We start from the raw sequence: 22,811 nt of genomic DNA on the forward strand, positions 1-22,811 counted from the left end.
TCTCCTGCGACGGACTTTGGCGCGTCGGCTAGCGTCGCCCAAATAGCCGCTGTTGGGCCAGTTGTAGAGATTTTTCTTTCTGCCTGTGCATCTGAGAAGGCTGTGTTAGATCTGACCTTGTTGTTTTTCCGAGAAGTAAGAACGTGGCCGTGGACGAGACCTCAGTGCAGTTACTTCTCTGGAGACGTCCTTTTGGGAGTGATCTATTCACTCCCCAGGGAAAAATACATGGGGTCTCCGGCTCTATTAGTCCAACCTTAGACCCCCGCAGGCCCAGGACTACAAATTTAGAATGCCCAGCCTTGAATGTTCTCCACTCTGCAGCATTGGATGGCGCGGTTTCCTCCGTACGGAGCCCGGACCCCTCCCTCCTCCCCCCATGTCCCCTCCTCCCCCCATACGTGTGGACTGCAGAAAGCTTGCAACCCTTGTAGGCTTGAAGGGGACTTTCACTGAGCTTAACAGCTTTCCCTTTCCTTCTCTGCCTGTAAAGTGTCTTGCTGTAGATGTCGACTGAAGGAAAACGCACAATGTAAGAGCAGTGAGTGTCAGTTTTATTCTGGGGCCTTACTGGGGACTATAGCCTGGGAGGTAGCCTGTCAGATAGTTCTGTGGAACTATTCCCAAGAGGTAGGAGAGGAGCCAGTATGTGTGTGTGTGTGTGTGTGTGTATGAATTTTTTTGTCTGGGAAATACGTGTAGTCAAACACATCTTGGTAAAAGGTGACTGCTAATCACAAAAAAAAAAAAAAATCTCAAGTTAATGATTTTAGTGCTTTCTTAAGTTTTGGAGGGTACAGGAATCTGGGGTCATTGAAATTCTCCCATAGATATGCATCTTAACTATCTAAGGGCGTGTATCCGAGACACAGAATGCATCATTTTATTTTTCCTCCATCCCGAATTGCCCTCAGGGTGGCATAGTGTTGGTGGGTGACTGCACTGTTGTGACTTAACCCTTTCTGTAAGTAGATTATGAGGGAGGCTTTTTTCTTTATTTGTTTCTACAGAGAACAGTAAGGGATGGAGAATTTTTATTGTACCCATTTTACAGGCAGGAAGCTAGCACTGACCTCAGCCTACTGATGACTTGGAGGTCTTCTCTCCCATGCTGAAGGAATTCCTTCTGCTGGCTATCAACTCATCACTTTCAAACTCACTTCAGGTTTTCTCCCTCTTCTGTGTGCAAAGCCCGGTATAGGCCACTGTTACTGCCCATGTCACCTGGGTTCTCTTTGCCATGTCCCCTGAAGCTGTCAGTCCCTGGACCTTGTGAAAGGAAAATCAAAATGGAGTCAGTATTGGTAAGAGAGCACTCTAAAATGAAGCCAGGAGGCCACTGAGGAAGTGTAACTTATGCACATCCAAGCTGACCAGTTTGTCTTAAAGCAAACATCCAGAACATCTGCCAGAAACTCAGGGTAGTTATCAGGTCCTTACCCGAAAATGACTCCCGACAGCCTATCTACTTACTGAGACCCTTACCCTAAAGTAACTCATGATAACCTATTCTTTAAAGGACAGATGTTCCTTGCTTATATATCAGAGTCAATCACAGACGTGAACAACCTTTGTGGCTTTTGTCTTTATAAGCTCCTGGCTCTTTCTCTCCCCCAGAACACTGTTTCAGTTTTACTTGAATCTATGTCTACCAAATTACAATTCTTAAGACCCCCAAATAAAGCTCTTTGTTCTCCACAGCCTCGAGACTGATCCCACTCCACTCACCCATTGACGGTCTGACAACCTCCACCTTGGCCTACGGGAGGAAAAGTTATAAGAGATTGAGATATTTGACTCCTAGGTTTTAGGAAGAACTTGGTGCTAAATTCCAAGGAAAGAATACACGGATCCTCAGTAGAGTTCATCTCTGCAATTGAAGGCCTCCTTAGGCAAACTTGTGGCCTCTTCCACATCCTCTTGGGGCAGTCTCTCCCCCATTTGGGCTTCTCCACCAAAACATTATTGGAGCAAAAGTTAGTGGCCAAACTCCTCTTAATCCCCCACCCCGAGTCTCAGGACATTTGCACTGGGGCTTCCCACCACCTTATTTACCCTGCCAGTCCCTCTGCCCTTCGTCTCTGCATTGCCAGCTCCATCTTATTCTTTAGACTCTGCTGAAACCCACCTCCTCAGGGAAGTCTTCCTGACCACCCCATCTAAATTGAGTTCCCCCCTCATCCTCTATCACTTTACCCATTGTTTACTTTCATCCTAGAACTTCCCTTGATCATTCGTTTGCTTAGTTTTGTGTTTGTCATCTACCCTCTGTAGAAAATAGTGCTTCTGAGAAGAGGGAAGTTGCCTTTTCCCCTTCAGTATCCTCCATGTGTCTGACATGCAGATGGTCGGCAGTGAATACCTAAAGCATGATTCAATGATTGCATAACAGACATTTCATGCCTCAACCCCACATTTCAGCTTCAGCTGTACAGAATTTCAGTCCCTGCACACCAATCATCGCCGTCCAACAGACTTTCCCTAGGGCACTGTGTTCTCTGATGTCTTCAAGCCTTTGCAAGAGCAGGTGCCTCAGCCTAGAATGTCCTCTCTACAACCCTTCCTTCTTTCCAGGCTTTAAATGTTCATCAGGCTAACTCCGCCTCATCCTCTAAGACCCAGTTCAGGCCTCATTCACTGAATAAACTTACCACGGTACTACTTTTCACACTTTTATACTTGCCCACTAGAGGGCAAGCTCCCTGATTTCAGAAGTGAGAGCCTGCATCTTTTTCTTTTTTTTTTTTTTTCTTTTTTTCTCCTTTGAGCCTGCATCTTTTATGTCTGTATCTTCAAGGCTTTACCCTGGCACAAGATAGGCACTCAGTATGTGGTAATGGGATGGGTGATTGGTTGGATGGGTTGGATGACGGATGGACAAAATCAGCATGTTAAAATTTCAGTGCAACCCAGAAGTTGTATAGTGGGTTACAGTCTATCAAACTGTATCAAATCATATTAAATCATATTAAAATATGATTTAACATAGTCAACACATTTGATTTAATTTATGACATCATATAGAAACTGTATGATGTGATGGAAAGAATGAAGAATTGAGTTATAAGATTCGATTTTTCATCCTGTCTTTGTCACTAATGGGTAGAGGTGGCCTGCATTTCTTGGCTTATGGCTCCTTCCTACATCACTCCAACATCTTGGTTTGAGGGTCACATTTCCTACTGATCACCCTAATCTCCTGCTTCCCTTTTATTAGGAGCTTTGCGATTACTCCTGGCTCACATGGATTGTCGGGCCAACGGATGTCCTTCAAAGTCCAATTACCCCCATTTCTGGGCTCTCAGATGTCTGCCTGTGATCCCTCAACAGATAAATACATTCTTTACTGGGTGTGTTTTCAACAAACTAATAGCCCTAGGTCATGCCTAATCCCACAGTAGCTCAGGCTGGTTCATTTCAAGCCCACCTTATCAGAGTCATAAACCCCACCACCCTTCACAGAGCCTAAACCTCTTACCTCACTTACAGCCAATCAGAGACTCGTGCACAAGCCGATCAGGCATCTTGTGGTCCAACCTTATAAAACACCCCAACAACTGGCCCTCGGGGCTCACGCAGGCACCTCTCATCTGTGTGGCCTGCTGTTGTGTATGGCAGCACACCCCTAATCAACTCCTTTTTTATTCTCATACTTTATCTCTGGTAAATTCTTTTACCAACCTGCATGTCACCATGTGCCACCGTTGTGTTTCCACAACGTGGATGATCCAGGATAATCCTATAAATTCAGTTCTGACACTATCTACCTGGAGTCAGTGCAAACCCCACAGGGTAAGGGCCCAGTCCCACAAGGCAGCTCCCCCTTCAGATGCCAATCAAAAGTCCCTGGGCTTCTGACTAACTGGTTATAATTTGGAGATTCCCACAACCCCCTCCTTGGATTTGATAATTTGCTTGAACAGCTCCCAGAACTCATAAAAACAGTTTACTTACTAGATTATCAGTTTATTATAAGAGAATACAATTTAGCAACCGATAGATGGAAGAGACATGTAGGACAAAGTATGTGGGAAGGGGCTTGGAGCTTCCTTGTCCTGTTACCATTCTCCCAGTGTTACCCCAAAACACGGTTTGCCTCCTGGTGGGTGTCGAGCCAAAAGACACAACCAAGCCAAAGATGGGAAAAGGAATGATTTGCTATTACTTGCAGCAAGAAAGGAGAACACTGGAAATCCTGTTCAAAGCAGTGTCTCCTCGAACTGCAAAATTGGGGAAATTTCAAGCTAAGGGTACATGCATATTCATGAAGGGGTTTGGGTGGTGAAGAATTCAGCATAGAATTGGGGCAAAGGTTGACAAAGTCCAAGTTTTAGTTGATTGAAGTCAAAAGGGTCAGAAAAGGTCAGCCCCATCATTCCTTAGGTTCTGACTGGCCGGGGGTCTCAGCAGGCGGTCACCATCCTCCACCTAAGTGGGGGCCTTAGCTCCTGCAGAAGTCAAACATAAGTATCAGGTTGTGATGTCTATTCCTTGAGGAGGACCTGGGACTCTGTTGCATCCCTAAAATGTTGTTTCTTGACTGCTTTCCGTCTGTTTCTACATTCTTTTGTTCCCTTAAATTGTTAATCACTGAGACCTGTCCAAGGGCAAGCATTGTGGCCAGGCTTGGATGGCAAAGTGGCTTGGGCCAAAATGGCTTCTCTTCTGTCAAGAAACCCATGCCTGGTTCTGGTTTTCCTCCAAGGGACCCCGTACCCTGTCTGCTTACACCAGCCGCTCTACATGTTCACCAGCCTGGGAGCTCTCCAAACCCCTTATTTTAAGCATTTTTATGGAGGTTTCATGACTTAGGCACGATTAATTAAATAATTGGCCATTGTTAGTTAAACTCAGTCACCAGTCCCTCTCCCCTTCCCTGAGGTGGGGTTGGGGCTGAAAACTCCAACTTTGTAATCACATGGTTATTTCCCCTGGCAACCTGCACCCCCCATCCTTAGGGTCTTTCCAAAGTCACCTCATTAATATAAACTCAGGCTATGGTGCGGAGGGGCTTGGAATGAATAACTCAAGACCCCTCTTTCACCTTTATGCTCTAGGACTATTTCAGGAGCTGGGAACAAAAAACCAAATATTATAACAAAAGACGTTCCTCTAGCCCTTCGCACTTAGGGAATCACAAGGGTTTCAGGAGCTTTGTGTCAGGAGGAGTCATAGATGAAGACCAAGTATATTTCTTATTGTATCACAGTCCCACAATTACATAGGAGAGACATTTCAGGACCCAGGCCTTGGTGAAGAGTTCTTACACATGACACCAAAAGCATGACCCATGAAAAAAAACTTGATAAATTGTACTTCATAAAAATTAAAAACATTCGCTCTGTGTAGGACCCTGTTAATGACGAAAAGGATGAAAAGACAAGCTACACACTGGAAGGAAATATTTGCAAACCACAAGTCTGAAGCAGGACATGTATCTAGAATGTGAAAGGGAAATCAAAATGGAGTTGGTATTGCTAAGAGAGCTCTCTAAAATGGAGCTGGGGGACCACTGAGGAAGTGGGGCGTTTACCTGTCTCAACCAGATGGAATCTGAACTTTGACCACTTACTGTTTTAACGCAGGCACCCAGTGTTCCAGAAGCTCAAGATAACTTATCAGACCGTTACCCTAAGTAACTCGTGATAGCCTGTCCCTTAAGGACAAATATTTGCTTTTTGCTTCAGAGCCAATCATTATTCTTGTCAGACAATTTTAACAATCTGGTGGCTTTGGCCTTTATAAGCCACTGACTCTTTCTCGAAAGAACGTTCTTTCTCTTCTACCTGAATCTGCATCTCCTGAACTGTAGTTCCTAAGACCCCCAGGAAAGCTCTTTGTTCTTTGCAGCCTCAACACTGATTATTATTGTTTGACAAGGATGTATAAAGAATGCTTAAAACTTAACAGTAAAACAAAAACAGAAGCAAAAGAGCCCGAGGAGGAAATGGGTAAGAGACATGAAAAGTCATTTAAGTGAAGAGGATGTCCTGAAGGCAAATAAGCACGCAAAAATATTATTTAACATCACTAGCTCTTAGGGAAATGCAAGTTAAGACTGAAAGTAGATAGGGTAAGGGGTCACTGGAGAAAGAACTAGGCATGGCTTTCTTGACAGAAGAGAAGCCATTGTGGCCTAAGCCACTTTGTGATCTAAGCCTGGCCACAGTGCTTGCCCTTGGACGGGTCTCAGTAATTAACAATTTTAAGGAAACAAAAAGATGCAGGAACAAAGGAAAAACAGCCAAGAAACCATAGTTCAGGGATGTAACAGTCTTAGTTCCTCCTTGAGGGACATGCATCACAATCTGACACGTATCTTTGAGTTCTGCAGGAACTCAGGCCCCCATCCATGTGGGATATAACTCGTGCTGAGACCCCAGGCTGGTCAGAACCTAAGGAATGATGGGGCTGACCTTTTCTGAACCTCGTGACTTCAGTCAACTAAAGCTTGGGCTCTGTCAACCTTTCCCCCAATTCTATGCTGACTTTTCCTCTGCTCAAGCCCTTTCATGAATATGCATGTACCCTTAGCTTAAAACCTCCCCGATTTTGCATTTTGGAGAGACACTGCTTTGGGGAAGATCTCTGGTGTTCTCCCTACTTGATGCAAGTAATAAATCCTTCCTTCTCCTGCTTTTTGGCTTGGTTGCGTCTTTTGGCTCAACACGCACCAAGAGGCGAACGTAGTTTCCAGGCACCAAGACCACATTGATCACTTCACACCTATTAAAACAGCTAAAATAAAAATGGGTGACAATACCAAATGATGGCAAGGATGTGAAGAAAGTGGACCTCACTCACACTGCCGGTGGGACTGTACAGTGGTATGCCATCTGGAAAGCAGCTTTGCAAACTACTTCTGTTAAAAAAAAAAATAAACATACACTACAATATGACCCAGCAGTTGCATTCCTGGACATTTAGTCCAGAAAAATAGAAACCTGTGTCCACGCGGAAACCTATACGTGAATGTTCATCGAGCTTTATTTGTAATACTAACAACTGGAAACAACCAAAATGGGTGAAACGTTAGACAAATGTGACGCATCCTTTCCATGGAAACTGACTCACCAACAAAAAAGAAATAAGTGTTGATACAACAATGTGGATGGACCTCAGAGGGTTACACTGAGGGATAAAAGTCAATCTCTAAAGGTCACATAGTGTATGATTCCAATTAAATAACATTGCCAAGCAACGTGACAGAGATGGAGAACAGATTACTGGTTGGCGAGGTTTAGGAAGGGTGGAAGGAGGATTGGTGGGTACATGTAGTGGAAGTAAGTGACTATTAGCTTTTTTGATCGTAATAGAAGGGTCTGACATTAAGCTTTGTTTGTTTGTTGTTTAATTGAAGTTTACAATGTTGTGTCAATTCCTGGTGTGCAGCATAATGTTTCAGTCATACATATAAATACATGGATTCATTTTCATATTCTTTTTCATTATAGGTTACTACAAGACATTAAGCTTTTGATTGCTGAGGTCCTTACTTTACAAACATTCATCTCGAACACACACCCTTCCTCTTACACAACCAAAGAGCTAGGCTGCCCCACTGGGGAAGTTCCCCCTTTAGAAACTTCCCCCTGATTGTCCTAGACAACTGACCATTCGAGGGAGTAACCCTGCTTTTCCCTTCCCGCCTTTCATTTCCAGAAGAGTGAACCTGAGGAAACCCTAGGCACCCATCCTTGACCCTCACAAAGGCAGAACCCCAGCTCCACGCCCTCTTTCTCTCTCTCTCTACCCGTGACCTTGCTGTGTGGCCCCAGGTGCGCTGTGGACCGTCCAGGACTTATGAACAATAAACCTTGTTTTTTCAAAGTTCCCTGATGGTTGTCAATGAGGTGTGTTTTGTAATCATAGTACGAAACCCAAGGGCTAGTTCAGCCGCAACGTTGGCTCTGAAAGGGGAGACGTGTGCAGGGGCTCACAAAGAATAGTATACAGCCCAGGCATTTCTTGCCCAAAGCATCATGACCTATAGGCTGAGACACACACCAAACAGTATGACCTTACGGGGTGTTTGTGGTGATGGGAGAGTTCTGTATCCTGATTGCAGCAGTGATTACACAAATTCACACGTGATAAAAAGGGCAGACGCAGACACTGTACCAACATCAATTTCCTGTCTTGGATGTTGCACAGTGGTTAGGGAAGATGTAAAAGGTTTGCAACTTCCCGTGAGTCTGTAATTATTTCAACATAAAATGTTAACCTGTAATTCTGTTGTATGGAAACTATATGACAGTGAAGTTAATTTTTTAACTGGTCTTTTAAGTGTTTGGCAAAATGCAGTGTGACAGCCTGAGTTCACGCTTTGGAGCCAGAAAGAATTGTGCCCTAGTCTTTATTTTCCTGTTTAATCTCAGAGAAATGTCTTAACCTCTCTGAGTATCCATTTCATCATCTGTAAAATAGATGTAATATAACCCAGATTAGAAAGCTGTTGTGAGGAGAAGCAATATGCATAGAATATCTAGCTCACACAAGTATTCCACAGATTTCAGTTTTCTTTTTATTTCCCCTTATCCCATTATGTGATTTCTCCTATAAAAGAATTCACAAATCATTTAAAAATATTCTTTGTCAAGTTTCTCTATTTTAGTGGCTAGAAATATAGTCATAGCATAGGGTGTCTCCCAGGCCTCATCTTCTATAAATCTATTCCCCCCAAATTGACCAACCACAAATTGTGGTTTACCAGGGAGCGAAGCTAATAGTCACCACCAGGGGGCAGACCATCCTCTCTATTGAAGGACCAATTTGGTCACCAGAAGTGACGGTAACCAGCTATATATAGGTTCTGAAGTCTTTCTCTGTTTCCTGCTGTGAAGAATCTCTGGCCCTGAGGTTTTGAATGTGATCCAATCCCGTACTTAGTTAAACTTGCTTCAACAGTATATTATTTATCACCCTTACATGAGAGACACTGAGCCAAGGGCTGGGGACCAGAGCCAGCGTTCAGGCTGTGTGGCTCAGTTGGTTTTAGATTGTGTGTGTGTGTTTATTGCAAGGTGTTTTCCTATCAAATCCTCCTATGTAAATCATACAAGGTATCACAAAAAGTAGTCGCTCTACTTTGGACCCTAACTACTATGGCCTGGGCAAAGCTACAAAGAGTAAGACGAAGTAGACAAAAGTGATTCAGTTGGATTTCAAACCAAGTATGACACCATCGCAAGACATCTGGGGCCATAGGATGGCCAGCTTGTCCCAGTTTTCCCAGGACTTCCCTAGTTTTAGGTCTGAAAATCCCATATCCCATGAAAGCCCTCAGTTCCAGGCAAAATGGAGTGGTTATGGCCCCCACCTGGGGAGGACTTTTCTCTCCCTCTCAGTCTGAGAGGATTTCAGAGTGACCTTCTCCTGGGTTGTCACTAAGCCTGGCTTGTCGTGAGGCCTTCCAACCCGCGCTCCACGACTAGCTGGCAGGTAGACCTAAAGCTCCCCTGTGCACCCTGGGACGGCGTCCACCTGCAAATCTGAGTCAGCGAAGCCTGGGGAAATGCAATCAGGTCAGAGGACACTACTCTGAGGAGGGGGCACTTGAGCTGGGCCCCAAATGGAGAGAAAGAAGCTGCTATCCAGAGTTCCAGGGGAAAGCACTGCAGACAGAGAGCAAGTGCCAAGGCCCTGAGGCAGGGAGAAATGTAAGGTGTGGGTGAAACCAAGCCAGGCTCAGTGTGGCTGGTGTGGAGTGACGAGGGGGAGGAGGGTCGGAGGGGAGTGTGTCGAGGGTCAGGGCCGGGTCCGGTGTGGTCTTGCAGGCCTCGGTGCGGAGTTTGGATTTGTTCTTAGTAAAGAGAAGCCATTGGAGGGTCTTAGGAGTGGGGAGGATGTCATGCAGTTCATGCTGGAAAAAGGCCGCCCTGGCTGCTGTGGGAGAGTGGACTGTCAGGAACCAGAGAAAGCACTGGGGACGGGGATGGCGGTGTAGGGGAGGGAGGGCTGCCTCATAATGTCTGGCAAGAACCCCCACACCATCATCTGAGGGTCCAGAGCACGAGACGAGGAAAGAGGGCCCTCTCACCTCACTTTCCCACCCAAACGTGTAGCTAAGCAGCTTCCCAGTCACTTGGCCTGAGGCCTCCGAGCCTGTGGTATGGACCCAGGACGTGTCCCCCAAACACAGACACCTAGCCCTCAGACCCTACTGTCCCCTCCGCCTCATCCTGAGAGCCGGCAGAATCAGGAGACATGAGAGTGCGGGGGATGCGGTAGAACAGGGAGAGAAACGGGAAAACTGCGAGCAGTTTGGAGCGCCCTTCATCCTGAAAGGCACACTCACTGCCCAGTGCTCACTGGCTTTTCCCGTTCTATCCGGCCTGATGCCGGAGCTGAGCAGAAAACCATTGGGTGTTTCTCGTAGAATCTCCGGACACAACTGCTAGTCCTGGAGATGGACAGGAGCATGAATGCAGGACGGGGCAGCCTCCCCGGGCGGTGGGCACACATCGCCCATGTGCCAGGCCACTGGGGTGGCAGGGTCTAGCGAGGAGTGGAGCCTGGGTGCAGCCCATGTGCTGGGCATCACTGAGAATTCTGGTGGCAAAGACTAGAGTTCTGAGAGAGAGAGCGAGAGAGAAAGAGAGAGAGTTTTTTTTTTTTTAAAGTAAGAGACACTAAACAGATTCTTAATTTTAAAGAAATACTTGGGTTTTAAATTTTTTTAAAAATTTTTATTGGAGTGTAGTTGATTTACAGTGTTAGTTTCAGGTGTACAGCAAAGTGATTCAGTTATACATATGTATGCATATATATTCCTTTTCAGATTCTTTTCCATTATAGGTTATTACAGGATATTGAGTATAGTTCCCTGTCTATACAGTAGATTTTGTCGAGTTTTTTTAAGTGGAAGTACTGGCGATTGAACCCAGGATCTCATGCCTGCTGAGCATGTGTTCTACCACTGAGCTATTACCCTCCCCACAGAGAGAGCAATATTTAGCAGGTCCCCCAAATGGTTGTGCAGCCTGCTCTTCTGGGAACTCCATTTCATCTTTGGACTGGGCATAGGCTGGGCATAGGACTGTCCATCAAATGGACAGTGATTCAGGCATGAAACCTGGGGGATACAGGCAATGAATTGGTCAGCTGATATTCATAAAAGCATGCAACCACACAGAGTCAGTCTTCCAGTACCGCCCCCTGCAGTGCAAGTGCACACGCGTGCGCACACACACACCGGTCGAAGGCCAGGGAGTGTGCGGATGACACAGTTCTGCATTCCAATATGAAGAGCATCCAGGCGAGCCTGGTGAAAGCAGCCATCAGATACATGATTCAAATAAGTTAGGAGGACTGTGCAAAGGTATGTCACCTGGACCAAGAAAGCTGTCACCGGAATGAGCTATGCTGGGAAGAAAAGGGGACAACAGAGCAGAGGAGTCGGAAACCGGGCCCCAGCAGGGAGCCCAGTGAGCTGCATCTGCAAACAGGATGGAAATCAATAACGGATACACTGGAGTGACTGTGCCAAGTTCTCAAGGCAAACACGCCTCCGGGCTCCGTGGCCAGTCACCTCTGTGGCCAATGTGTTTGATCTGGGGGGGGGGGGGACCAGGGTGGGAGCAAAGGCAAGCGTCCCATGATAATGACTCAGAGCCCCTGAGAACGGGGGCACCTGAGAATGGCGGCAGCTGGGGAGGGCAGGTGAGCTGCGATCCAACCACCCAAGTCCCGTCTGGGTGAATCACAAGACACTGTCGCCAGCATTGTCCTCTACTCCGACCGCAGTGGGGTGCTGTCATTTCCTGTGTCACACTTAGGCTCTGAAGGAACAGATATTGACGTTTATAAAGATCAGCCTTCCTTTGTCTATTCTGAGGTACAGTTTGTATACGAAATAAAAGATAAACGACAGAATCGTCCTTTTTTTATTAGACCACTGTCACTTTCAACATGGTCCTAGTTGGTAACACCCTGTCCTGGTAATTTCACTCTTGTATTTGACATTCTGAAAAAGGCAAAAACTATAGAGACAGGAAAAAGATCAGTGGTTGCCAGGGGTTAGTGGGGAAAGAGGGATAAATAAGTGCAGCAATGAAACTACCCTTTTCCCCTCTTTTCTTGACCACTTTGGATAAATCACATATTTTTATCATTTCATTTCCTCCCTCTGTTACTTGGTAATTTATTAATCTTTACTAGTAGTTTATTAACCTAATGACAACCTTGATTATTCTTTAAGTGATTACTCTAAGATTATAACACACATCCTTGACCTAATACAATATAAATTAGTACTTTATTTTCCCAGACGATGCAAATCTGACTCCTTTAACTGCATTGCCCACTCCCACCTTTTGTGCTGTTGTTATGCATTTTAACATTATATACATTTAAATACTATGTAATATTTAAAGCTCCAAAAAGCATTAGCATTTTTCTACAAAAGAATAATTTTCATTTATATTTATCACCAAATTTATCCTTTGCAATACCCTTTAGTTCCTGTGCCCTTCCTTTTCAGCTTTCAATCTTGGATCATTTTCTCTCTATTGAAGGGCTCCCTTTGGTATTTATTTTACTCTAAGTCTGTTGGCAACCAAGTCCTTTCAATTTTTTTGGTTTTTTTCTTAATGTCTGTTATTGTTTTCGTTTTTAAAAGGCATTTTCACTGAGTATTGTAAGTTGCCAGTATATTTCTTCCAGCTCTTTAACAACGTCATGTCTCTGTCAATCGGAAAGTAACTGCAACCTTACTATTGCTCCTTTGAAGGCAATAGATATTTTTTTCCTATGGTTCCTTTTAAGATGGTGTCTTTGATAATTGGTTTTCAGCAGTTTCACTATGATAGGCCTACCTGTGGTTTCCTCTTGTGATTAAACTGCTTGGGGTTCATAAAAATCCTTGAATCTGTAGCTTGATTTATTTATTTATTTTTACCAATTTTTAAAAATTCTCACTTCTTCAAATATTGCTATTGCTTCTCTCCTGGAAGAATCCAATTACACCTGTATAGGCTTCTTCATAATGTTCTCTGGCTCTCATAGGTTTTCTTTTTCTTTTCCATTCTTTTTTCTTTTTGTGATCCAATTTGTATATTTTTTCACCTGAGAAATCTTTGAGTTCGGGGGGAAGGTAGAATTCAGTGGCAGAGTACACACGTGGCATGCACAAGGTCCTGGGTTCAATCCCCAGTACCTCCATTAAATACATAAATAAATACATAAACCTAATTACCTACCTCCTACAAACAAAACAAAACAAAACAAAAAAGAAATCTTTGAGTTCACTAATTCTCTGTTCTTCTGTTACACCCAGGCACTAAATTCTTAATTTCAAAGAACTAATTTTTCATTTTATTAAATAATAATTTTATTGAGATATAATTCACAGTCCATAAAATTTACCCCTTTAAAGTGTACAAATCAGTGGTTTTAGAGTCCTATAACCACCTCCATTATCTAATTTCAGGACATTTTCATCGCCCTAAAAAGAACTTCTGTACACATTAGCAAACATTCTCCACTTTCTTCTGTCTCCTGCCCCTGGCAACCACTAAACTACTTTCTGCCTCTATGGATTTTCCTATCTGGGAAATTTCATATCAATGAAATAATATAATATGTGACCTTTTGTGACTGGCTTATTTCAGTTACCTTATACATCCATATACATATTCATATATATACAAGCTTATATTTTGTGCACATTTATATATGCTATACGTATATAATATGCATATACAAAAATCATGCAAATAAAACACAAAATTTATATATATGTATACAATCATATATATATATATATATATATATATATATATATATAATTTTATACTTGCTGACCTTTAAGCATATGCTGGTGGCCCCCATGTGAGAAATAATTTCATCTATGGTTAGTGATGTAAAGTGAGCCTTTGTATTCGTGTTTACTTACTGCTACATATTTAGATTTTTTTTTTAATTGCAGAATTGTGTAAATATTCTCTACAGAAAAAAGAGGCATAACTTTATATAAAAATGGAACTGAAATGACCAAAGGGAGACCCCGGTGCAAGCGACCGCTGAGGGCTCCTGGCCCAAGGGACCACAGAAGAGGCCGTGAGACTTAGAAGCAGATTGCCCCAGAGCACACAGCAAGTCACTGGATGTTCCAAAATTAGTGCTAATCAGTGCCTCTATTTCCTCCTAAATTAGAAGAATTGCATGTAACTGGAAGAATAAAATCACTCCTTCCTTTTACCCCAGGCAGAAAATGAAAGCCATGGAGCCCCTGAGTGAGAATTTTCCAGTGCAAGGTTTTCTGTGCATTTAAGGGAGTGTGACACTGGGAGGTACAGAGATGCAGCTCCTGGCAGCTTTCTTATCCTTGGCTAGCCCACAGAGGTTTGATGATGAAGAAGAGGTAAGGTTGAAGAAAAGGCACTGATATTTCTCAGCATAATATAAAGTCCTGATACTATCATGAAATAGGATTCTTTACAATTTACAAAGCAGTCAGGAAAATCCTTTTTATACTGAAGAATTAAGTAGCAAATATCTGAGACTAAACTTATTATTGGATGAAAGGAGTACGTCACTGGACGTGCACACGCACACAAACACATGTATACTTGCACATGTGGGTATATATGCAGGGATTTGGTTCGGCACTCATGCACACATGCCTGCAAATCCCACTTTTGGAGAGATCTCCAAGAGGACCAGAATGGATCATGCAGATCTGGCCAGGACTGGACTGGACTGTGCAAATTCAAGAGTCATAATTATCAGTGACCGTCCTGGTGAAGCCTCCAGGCATCGGTCTGGACTCAGTCACTAGGATAAGGGGACAAATACTCATGATGGGTGTGGTAGACTGAATGAATGGTCACAGGTCCTCTCCCTTATGTCACCTTCCCACTCTACGCATGGCCTTTTAGTGCATGACGTGTGCTCCCCGGCCCTTTCACTCTGGACGTGGCTGGGTATCACATTTTGGCTACAGGGATATTAGCAGACATATAAAAGCAGAGACCTGAAATATGCATGTGGTGGGTGGATTTCCCTCTTGCATTTTCGTTATTGCCATGAAAAGAACACGCCCCAAGTAGCTCACTCTGCCAGTGGACTAGACTGGAGCCACCTCGGGTTGGAGCCAAGCCCCAGCTGATATCCAGATCCATAGGGAAGAATATATGACTATTGAAAGCCGCTGAGTTTTAGGGTGATTAGTTGTGCAGATTATTATGACAATAGCTGACCAACGCAAGGGGAAAGACAGCGAATCTGGGGCTAAGACCAATTCCTGTGGGCAGGAAAGGAAAAATTAGCAAAAGTAAGGCATCCCCGAGATAGAGGAAAATGAGGGGAGAGCAAGGTTATGAACAGAGGAATGCATGTGAGAGACCTTATGATGGGTTGAACTTTGGGGGTTCTTTCCTCTTTTTAAAAAATTTCTGACAAATTTATTAAATACCCGGAAATCCATAAGCTAATCAGTACCTCAAAGAAGTGGTCTGAAATCTTTCTTTTTCAATAATACATTTTATTTATTTGTTAATAGAGGTAGCTGGGATTGAACCCACGACTTCCTGCAGGCTAAGCACGCGCTCTACCACTGAGCTATACCTGCCTCTCTAAATTTCATGTCACTCATTCAACACCTGGTACACTTAGGAAGCTTCTGATTTATGACTTTAAGTATGTCTAAAACTGTGTGATTTCATGACCCAAAACATGACTTTTTACTATTTATTCAAGTCTAAAAATAGTTGGTTTAAATTTTTTTATTTTAATTATTTAACTTTTTATTTTTATTGTAGTATCATTGACCTACAACAGTGCATTAACAGTGATTTGATCATTCTGTTCATTACAAAATGATCACCACTTTTTCCTCCTTAATTACCCCAACCTTTTGGTAAAGTTAGATCAGCACATGTGGTCTTATGAGGTGGATTCAGAGAGTAAATTCTCAGCGGGAGCCTGGAGGTGGAGAGCAGCCTCCTATCCAGGGGCTGTGCCCAGGAGCTCCAGGCAGTGACTACGATGAAGTAGCCATCATCCACAGTAGAGCTGCGAGCAGCTGAGATGAACTTGCAATGGCTAGGAAGAATTTTCTAGTACACCATAAAGGAGAAATTTACGGCCCTTGAATTGGGGGTTGGTGGGAGTAGAGATGGACACTCAGGACATTTCAACGGGAAGGACCTCTGGTATAAACTAGGCACAAATGAACTTATTTACAAAACAGAAACAGACTCCCAGACATAGAAAACAAACTTATGGTTACCAGTGGGGGAAGGAAGTGGGAAGGGATAAATTGGGAGTTCGAAATTTGCAGATATTAACTACTATATATAAAATAAACAACAAGTTTATATTGTACAACACGGGGAACTATATTCAGTATCTTGTAGTAACTTATGGTGAAAAAGAATGTGAAAACGAATCTATGTATGATCATATATGACTGAAGCATTGTGCTGTACACCAGAAATTAACACAACATTGTAAACTTACTATACTTCAATAATATATATATATATATATACTTAAAAAAGAGAGTATATGTTGTATGATTAAGCTAATTAAAAATTCTAGAAAATCCACTGTGACTGAAAACAGATCAGTGATTACCTGGTGGGATGGAAGGTGAAAGGAGGGCTCAACTTCAGAGGAATGTGAGGAAGCACTGGAGGATGATGAAAATATTCTGTTATCTCGACTGTGGTGTATGAACCTGTTGAAACTTATCCAAGCGTGCACTTTCAGTAGAACAGCTTATTGTACATGCCCTGCCCTTCGATCAGGCAGATTACAAATTCCTGCCTTCATCCTCAATAGCACGACCCCAGTTTTATTCCCAGCGGCAGTACGTTGTCCTTGCAGCCTGGGGTGAATATTTGACATGATCTTGACCTGTGAAATATAAGTGGAAGTCCTCTACTTGGGGTTCTCAGGAAAGTTCTCTGCTAGAGGGCAAATTCAGGCAGTAAATGTCTTCTGTGGTTCCCCTCTTCCCTGCCTATAATAAAGAAATGATGCTGGGGTTACCATCCTGTCATCATGAGATGACAAGCACCAGAAACAAAAGTCGTACACGAAGGACGAAAAATGGAAGGAGCCTAAGACTAAATAAAACAATTGTGGAGTTGTGGTGTCAGTAAGAAAAATAAATCCCTTCCTCGGTTCAGCCATTATCTGGCAGGATGTTCTGTTAATTACAACCAAATACAATCTCAGCGGATACAGACTTCCTTTGTTAAGGGACTGACCCTAATGATGCTAAATCTGTGACCTGTTCTCCTGATCTGGACCAGGCACAGGTTTAAAATCCGAATTGTTCTGGGCAGTCCTGGCTCAGGTTCCAAAGCACCAGCTTCTTTTCCTGGCTCAGACTCACTAATCAGCTATTACACCTGGTCCCAAATTTTCTTCCCCTTCCTTGAGGTGCTCACATGTTCCAGGGCTCCCATGCAGTCATTGTGACTCTCCATTGCTGTTCTAAGAATGGCAGATTCTCTTTTCCCTCCCAGTTATTTTGTCCCAGGCAGCTGACCATGACTCAGGACTCTTCTTTTTCCAAAATGGAAATATTTGCATGTTTTTTTTTTTCCTGAGTATAAAATGACTCTCCTGACATTTTCCACCACTGTGCTCTTTTGTCTGTGCCTTTTACACCATAGCACTTATCTTGGTTTTAATAATATAGACATATTACCAAAGTAGTGTCTGTCTCCCTAACTATTAAGATAGATATTAAGCTTCTGAAGGGCAGGAACCATGTGTTTTGTTCAATCTTTATTCCCATTACATGCACGTGGTCACGTGGTACTCCCAGAATGGCCAATGAATAAATGAATGAACAAAACTTCTTTGTCATTTACAGGTGGCAAGCAGATTCCTAATTCCTTAGCTCATATAATTGTTCATGCCATGATTATTTTTTGAAAAAGTTACAAAACTATAAAGACTAGGTCTTTAAAATATGTACGTTAGCTAATTTCAAATGGACCAGTACAAGCAGTCAACAATCATTTTTCGTCTCACATTAATTTCCTGACTCCTTCCTCATATTATTTCCTATAATCTCTCCCTTAGGCAGATCTTCCCTCCCGGTTTGTAGATAATGATCAACTCGTTTGAGCTCTCTCATCTATTTTCTCTTCATTTCAAAATAATTTATTCTCTAGGGGTACTTTCTAATCTCTGCTTTCAACATGGAAGGCACAGCAGTCCTTCTTTTCTCCGGGTCCTCTGGGGTCTTGCTTCCTTAATCATCCCTTTCTAGCTACAGCAATTACAGTCTCTTCCTTCCCCCTTTATCCCTTTTCCTTCTGTCCTCAGGTATTCATTCATTCATTCAACAAATATTTATTCAACACTTAACTAAACACCTTGCACCATTTTAGGCTCTGTGAATATATCAATGAGTAAATGCTCACGGAATTTATATAGGAGTGGAGGGAGACAGACAATAAAAAAATATGTAAATTATAGTATTTAAGATTCAAGGAGAGAAATAAAGCAGGGGAGGAGTTCAGGAATTGAGGTGAGGGAGTTTTCAATTTTAAAAAGCGTGGCCAGGAAAGGCTTCACTGGGAAGGTAATAGAGCCTTGAAGGAAGTGAAGGAACAGGTCTCATGAGTATCTGGGTGTTACAGGCTGAGCTGTGTTCCCCCTCAAATTCGTATGTTGAAGTCCTTACCCCCCGCCCCATCCCGAGTACCTCAGAACGTAAACTTATTTGGAGAGAAGCCATTTAAAGAGAAGATTAAGTTAAAATGAGGCGGTAATGAGGGTTATAATTTGGCCCAGGTAGAAGCATGAAAACCAGTGAGTGAAAAGTGTTTTATACAAGAAAGACTGATATACTGGGTTAAATAGAGCTGGTAAAATGGAGACGGAAAATTATCTTTTGAATTTAGCAACGGCAGCCTCAGCAAAAGCAGTTCTGGTGGAGTTATGGGCACAAAAGCCCGACCGTTGTCTGTCTGACAAGGAGAGAAGAGGAACCGAAGACAAAGAATTTGGAGTTTTGCCCTACTGAAGAACAACGAAATGTGGTGGGAGGTGGAGGGGGAAGTCGCGGTTTTTGCTTGTTTTGCTTTTGGACAGAAAAAACAAAAATGTTTGTATGTCAGTACCTTTAAAAATAAATCTTCAGAATTTTGATGGGGCCAGAGCCTCCCAGCTAGTCTCATCATCTCTGATGCTCTTCTTTTGGAAAACACTTCCGAGGAATCCATCTTCCTAAACCAAAACTCTTACCACTTCACTCATTTGCTCAAAAATTTTCAGGGTGTCCTTAACTGCTGCATGAAAAGTTCCAGTGCCTTAGCTGAACACTCAGCTCTTCTCCAGTTTGGGCTTTTGCAGTTTTCTCTCTTTCTTAGCCCTATAGTGAGCTACAAAGTATGGCAGACCAGGGTCAGAAGGCTTGGATTCAAGTCATGGTTCTGTAAGTAAGCAGCTCTGTGACTTTAGACAAAGTACGTAAGCGCACTGGACCTGAGCTCCTTATAGTTTATAACGAGGAAGGGGGCGTGTCGCGTAGACTGGATCACTGTAGGTCACCAGCATCTCCAACAAGCTGTGATTCCCAGCACCGTCGCGAACACAGGCAGCATCGTCCCCCTTCCCCTTCTAGGAACGACACGTCTTGGGCGGTCATTCATTTTTCCTGCTCTTCTTTTGCCTTTCCAAACAGACCAGGCTTTAGAAGAACCACAGCGGTAACTCCATGAAGGCCGGCCGCCTCCCGGCCACCAGGGACTCACCTCCCACTCTCCCCTTTCCGTTGGGACCTTTCTCTCCACAGTCAGAATCCGCCACGTAGTAAGTGCCGCTTCCAACCAATCAAGAGGAAGTTAGCTCAGATTTTTGAGGGGCATCCGCCTCCACCAATGATCTTCAAGCCTCCTGTAGCGCCTCGCTTTGAGGGGCGAGGCCAAACAACACGCTGGCCAATCTGCTCCGGGGAAAAGTACTCTAGGAACTGCGGCGCTCACCAGTCAGGTAAGAAGCCTGAGGGGAGGGGCGCTTCTCATTGGTAACCGCTTCCGGAAGAGGGCCGGGCCTCGGGCTGAGGTAATACAATTTGATTGGCAGGCGTGATGTTGACAACCGGGGAAAGCCCACCCTCTCCAACAGGATTAGCCTGGGTGTCCAGAGTGGCGGTGGCCGCAGCCAATCCGAGAGCAGATACACGGAAAACTTGCTCAATGGGCGATGTCCGAGGGAGGCTGTCACTCAGGTGGTGGTGGCGGAGGCCGGGCTAAGACGTGGCCAGGGGAAAGCGGCTGCCCGTTCAGACAGTCGGGGCGGCGGCGGGGTCCCTTGCACGTCCTCGCCCTGGTCGGGGGCTCGGAGCGGCGGGAGAGGCGGGCACCGGCGGCTGCACCTCCATGCCCGCGAGCAGGGCGGGCCGCTGATGGAGCGCGCCACCCGCCCGGGGTCGCTCGCGCGGGCGCTGCTACTGCCGCTGCTGCTGGGGATCGCGGCTGGGACCGTGGCTGCGCGGCTCGCCTCCGACATCCCCGCACCCACCGCGGAGGCGGCGTTCGGCCTGGGGGCGGCGGCCGCTCCCACCGCGGCCGCGCGGGTGCCCGCGGCGGGCGCTGTGACTGCAGCTGAGGTGACAGTGGAGGATGCCGAGGCGCTGCCGGCAGCCGCGGGCGAACAGGAGGAGCGGGAGCCCGAACCCGAGGACGAGGCCGAGCTTCGGCCGTGCGGCAGGTGAGGGGCTGGGTCTGAGCTCCGGGACCGCAGACCCGGGGAGGCGACCTGTTTATGCGCGTGCACTGCGGAGGATCGGGGGCCGCAGTACCCCCTCGGCTGCGCCCTCTCGCTGACGGAGGAAGGCTGTTGACTTAGGGGCGAGCGCAGGGCCGCCTTTCCATCCCCTGGACCAGGGACGGGCATCGCTCCGCTCCCCGGCGCCCGATCCTCACTCGCAGGCGCGAGCAGCATTCTTGAAGGTGCCTGGGGTTGCTCCGAGAATGGCAGGAAACGTCGCTTTCTCTTGTTCATTGCTTTCGTGCTTTATTCATACCCCCAAGGAACTTACATCCCCCACTCCCCCCCCCTTTTCTTTCTTGAATTTTCCTATGTCTTTGCTTGATGTGACAGCTGTTTTGGGAAAGGACTTTACAAAGAGATTTCAACATTTTCCTTTAAACACAACTCAGTAGTGCCCACGGTCCAGGGTTGAGGTCAGTATTTCTCTAATTGAGATCTGCGGAACACCTGCATCAGAACCGCCTGGGAATGCTGGGGACCCTAGGTCCCACTCCAGATTTACTTAATTAGACTTTCTCAGGGTAAGAACATGGAATCTGGACATTCAAATCCAGACATTCTTAAACACACTAACATTTAAGAGCTATGGGTATATTCTTTTTGGCAGTTCTTTGATATTTGGAGGGTTCACCATATAAACATTTAACATAGGGCTGTCTTGATTGAGTTGCCTAGCCTCCTTGAAGAGGTTACTTCAAGATACATGTTTTAATTTTTAAATTAATTTTTGGGGGTAATTCGATTTATTCATCTATTTATTTAATGGGGAGGTACTAGGGCTTGAACACAGAACTTCATGGATGCTACTACTGAGCCATTCCCTCCTTTCCTCAAGAGACATGTTTTAAAGCACCTTTCAAAGTCTGGATACAAATATAAGGCATTTTAATGGTAAAATATTTTGCAGACAACTATTCCTAGCACACCTGGGGAGAAAGTGAGGTCCCATTTAACAAATGGAATGATAAAAGGAGCATTAGGTAAATTAAACCAAGGAGGGTTAGAATCTGGATTAGAAAGTATTGTTAAGTTTACCATGCAGTAAATACTAGATTATGACAAATTAGATTTAATTTTTCAGTGGAATATCAGAACCTTGATCTGGTGTGCCTGGACACTACCAGAAAAAGGATAAGTACTAAAATTCTGGACGCACCACGTGAATGTTTACATATAGATTTTTTTTTTAAGTAGCAAACTTTTGACAGAATTCTCATAGGTTTTGCTAATGAGCTAGCTATCGAGGAAGAGTCTTTTTGGTTATCTTAAACTTCTGATGCACTTGCTCAGCGTTACATGAAGTACAGTAAGATGTTTCCTTTTTTTCTGTGAATACAAGTCCACTGCAGGAGGTGTTCATTGGCACTTAAAAGGCCCCTGCGATGCCCTGGGGTTCCGGGGTTCCAGATGTTAGGTAGTCCCTGCCCTCTAGGGTCCTGCAGTCCAGCAGTGAGGGTTAAATGAGGACACCCCCCCCATGATACTGTAGGGCGGAAGCCATGCAGATTAAGCGCCCTCAGTGTCCCAAGGCTTTTGTGGTCTTCAGTGGGTGGTAGTCGGGGGATGGGATAGGAGAGAAGATAAGAAAAGATCCTGGCAAAATGAGTTGTTTCCTGAGAAGTGGGTAGAATTGTGATGGGCAGATGCTGGCCTTGAGGAAACAGCAAGAGGACAGAAGCTGGAAGGAATGTGTAGGGAACATCATTCTGTTGTGTACATCGTGTGTGTGTGTGTGTGTGACCTGTGTGTATGAGAGATACAGACGTACATCCAGGTGTGCCGGGCAGGGAGGCGCAGAAGATGAAGAGAAGACAGAAAAATAGGTTGGGGCCCTATTGTGTATATACACAGCCTTAGGCTAGTAACATCGTCATCACCTGGGAACATGTTAGAAATCCGGGATCGGCGCCACCCAGACCCGCTGAATGAGTATCTGCGGTTTAACAAGATCAGCATGTGATTCACACACATTACAGTTTGAGGAGCGTTGTGTACAATATCTCGAATGCCAGGCCGGGTTCAAGTTCGTGCTTAAGGAATAGTTCTCCGGCCATACTGTGTGTACTGAA

At 44.6% G+C, this 22,811-nt stretch overlaps 1 protein-coding gene across 2 annotated transcripts in view; it reads left to right on the forward strand.

The window, feature by feature from the left end:
* The first annotated feature begins 20,219 nt into the window (after positions 1-20,219).
* The window catches only part of EIF2AK3 (eukaryotic translation initiation factor 2 alpha kinase 3), a 61,387-nt gene continuing 58,795 nt past the window's right edge, over positions 20,220-22,811 (forward strand). Inside the window, exon 1 of one of the 2 annotated variants that reach the window (XM_074354609.1) lies at positions 20,220-20,679. In XM_074354609.1, coding sequence (XP_074210710.1) covers positions 20,375-20,679 — 305 coding nt within the window. In that variant the 5' untranslated portion in view covers positions 20,220-20,374. The remainder of the gene's footprint in view (positions 20,680-22,811) is intronic. The other variant, XM_010958963.3, reaches the window with a different exon arrangement.

The sequence above is a fragment of the Camelus bactrianus genome, chromosome 28, assembly GCF_048773025.1.
Source record: "Camelus bactrianus isolate YW-2024 breed Bactrian camel chromosome 28, ASM4877302v1, whole genome shotgun sequence".
NCBI classification, from domain to species: Eukaryota; Metazoa; Chordata; class Mammalia; order Artiodactyla; family Camelidae; genus Camelus; species Camelus bactrianus.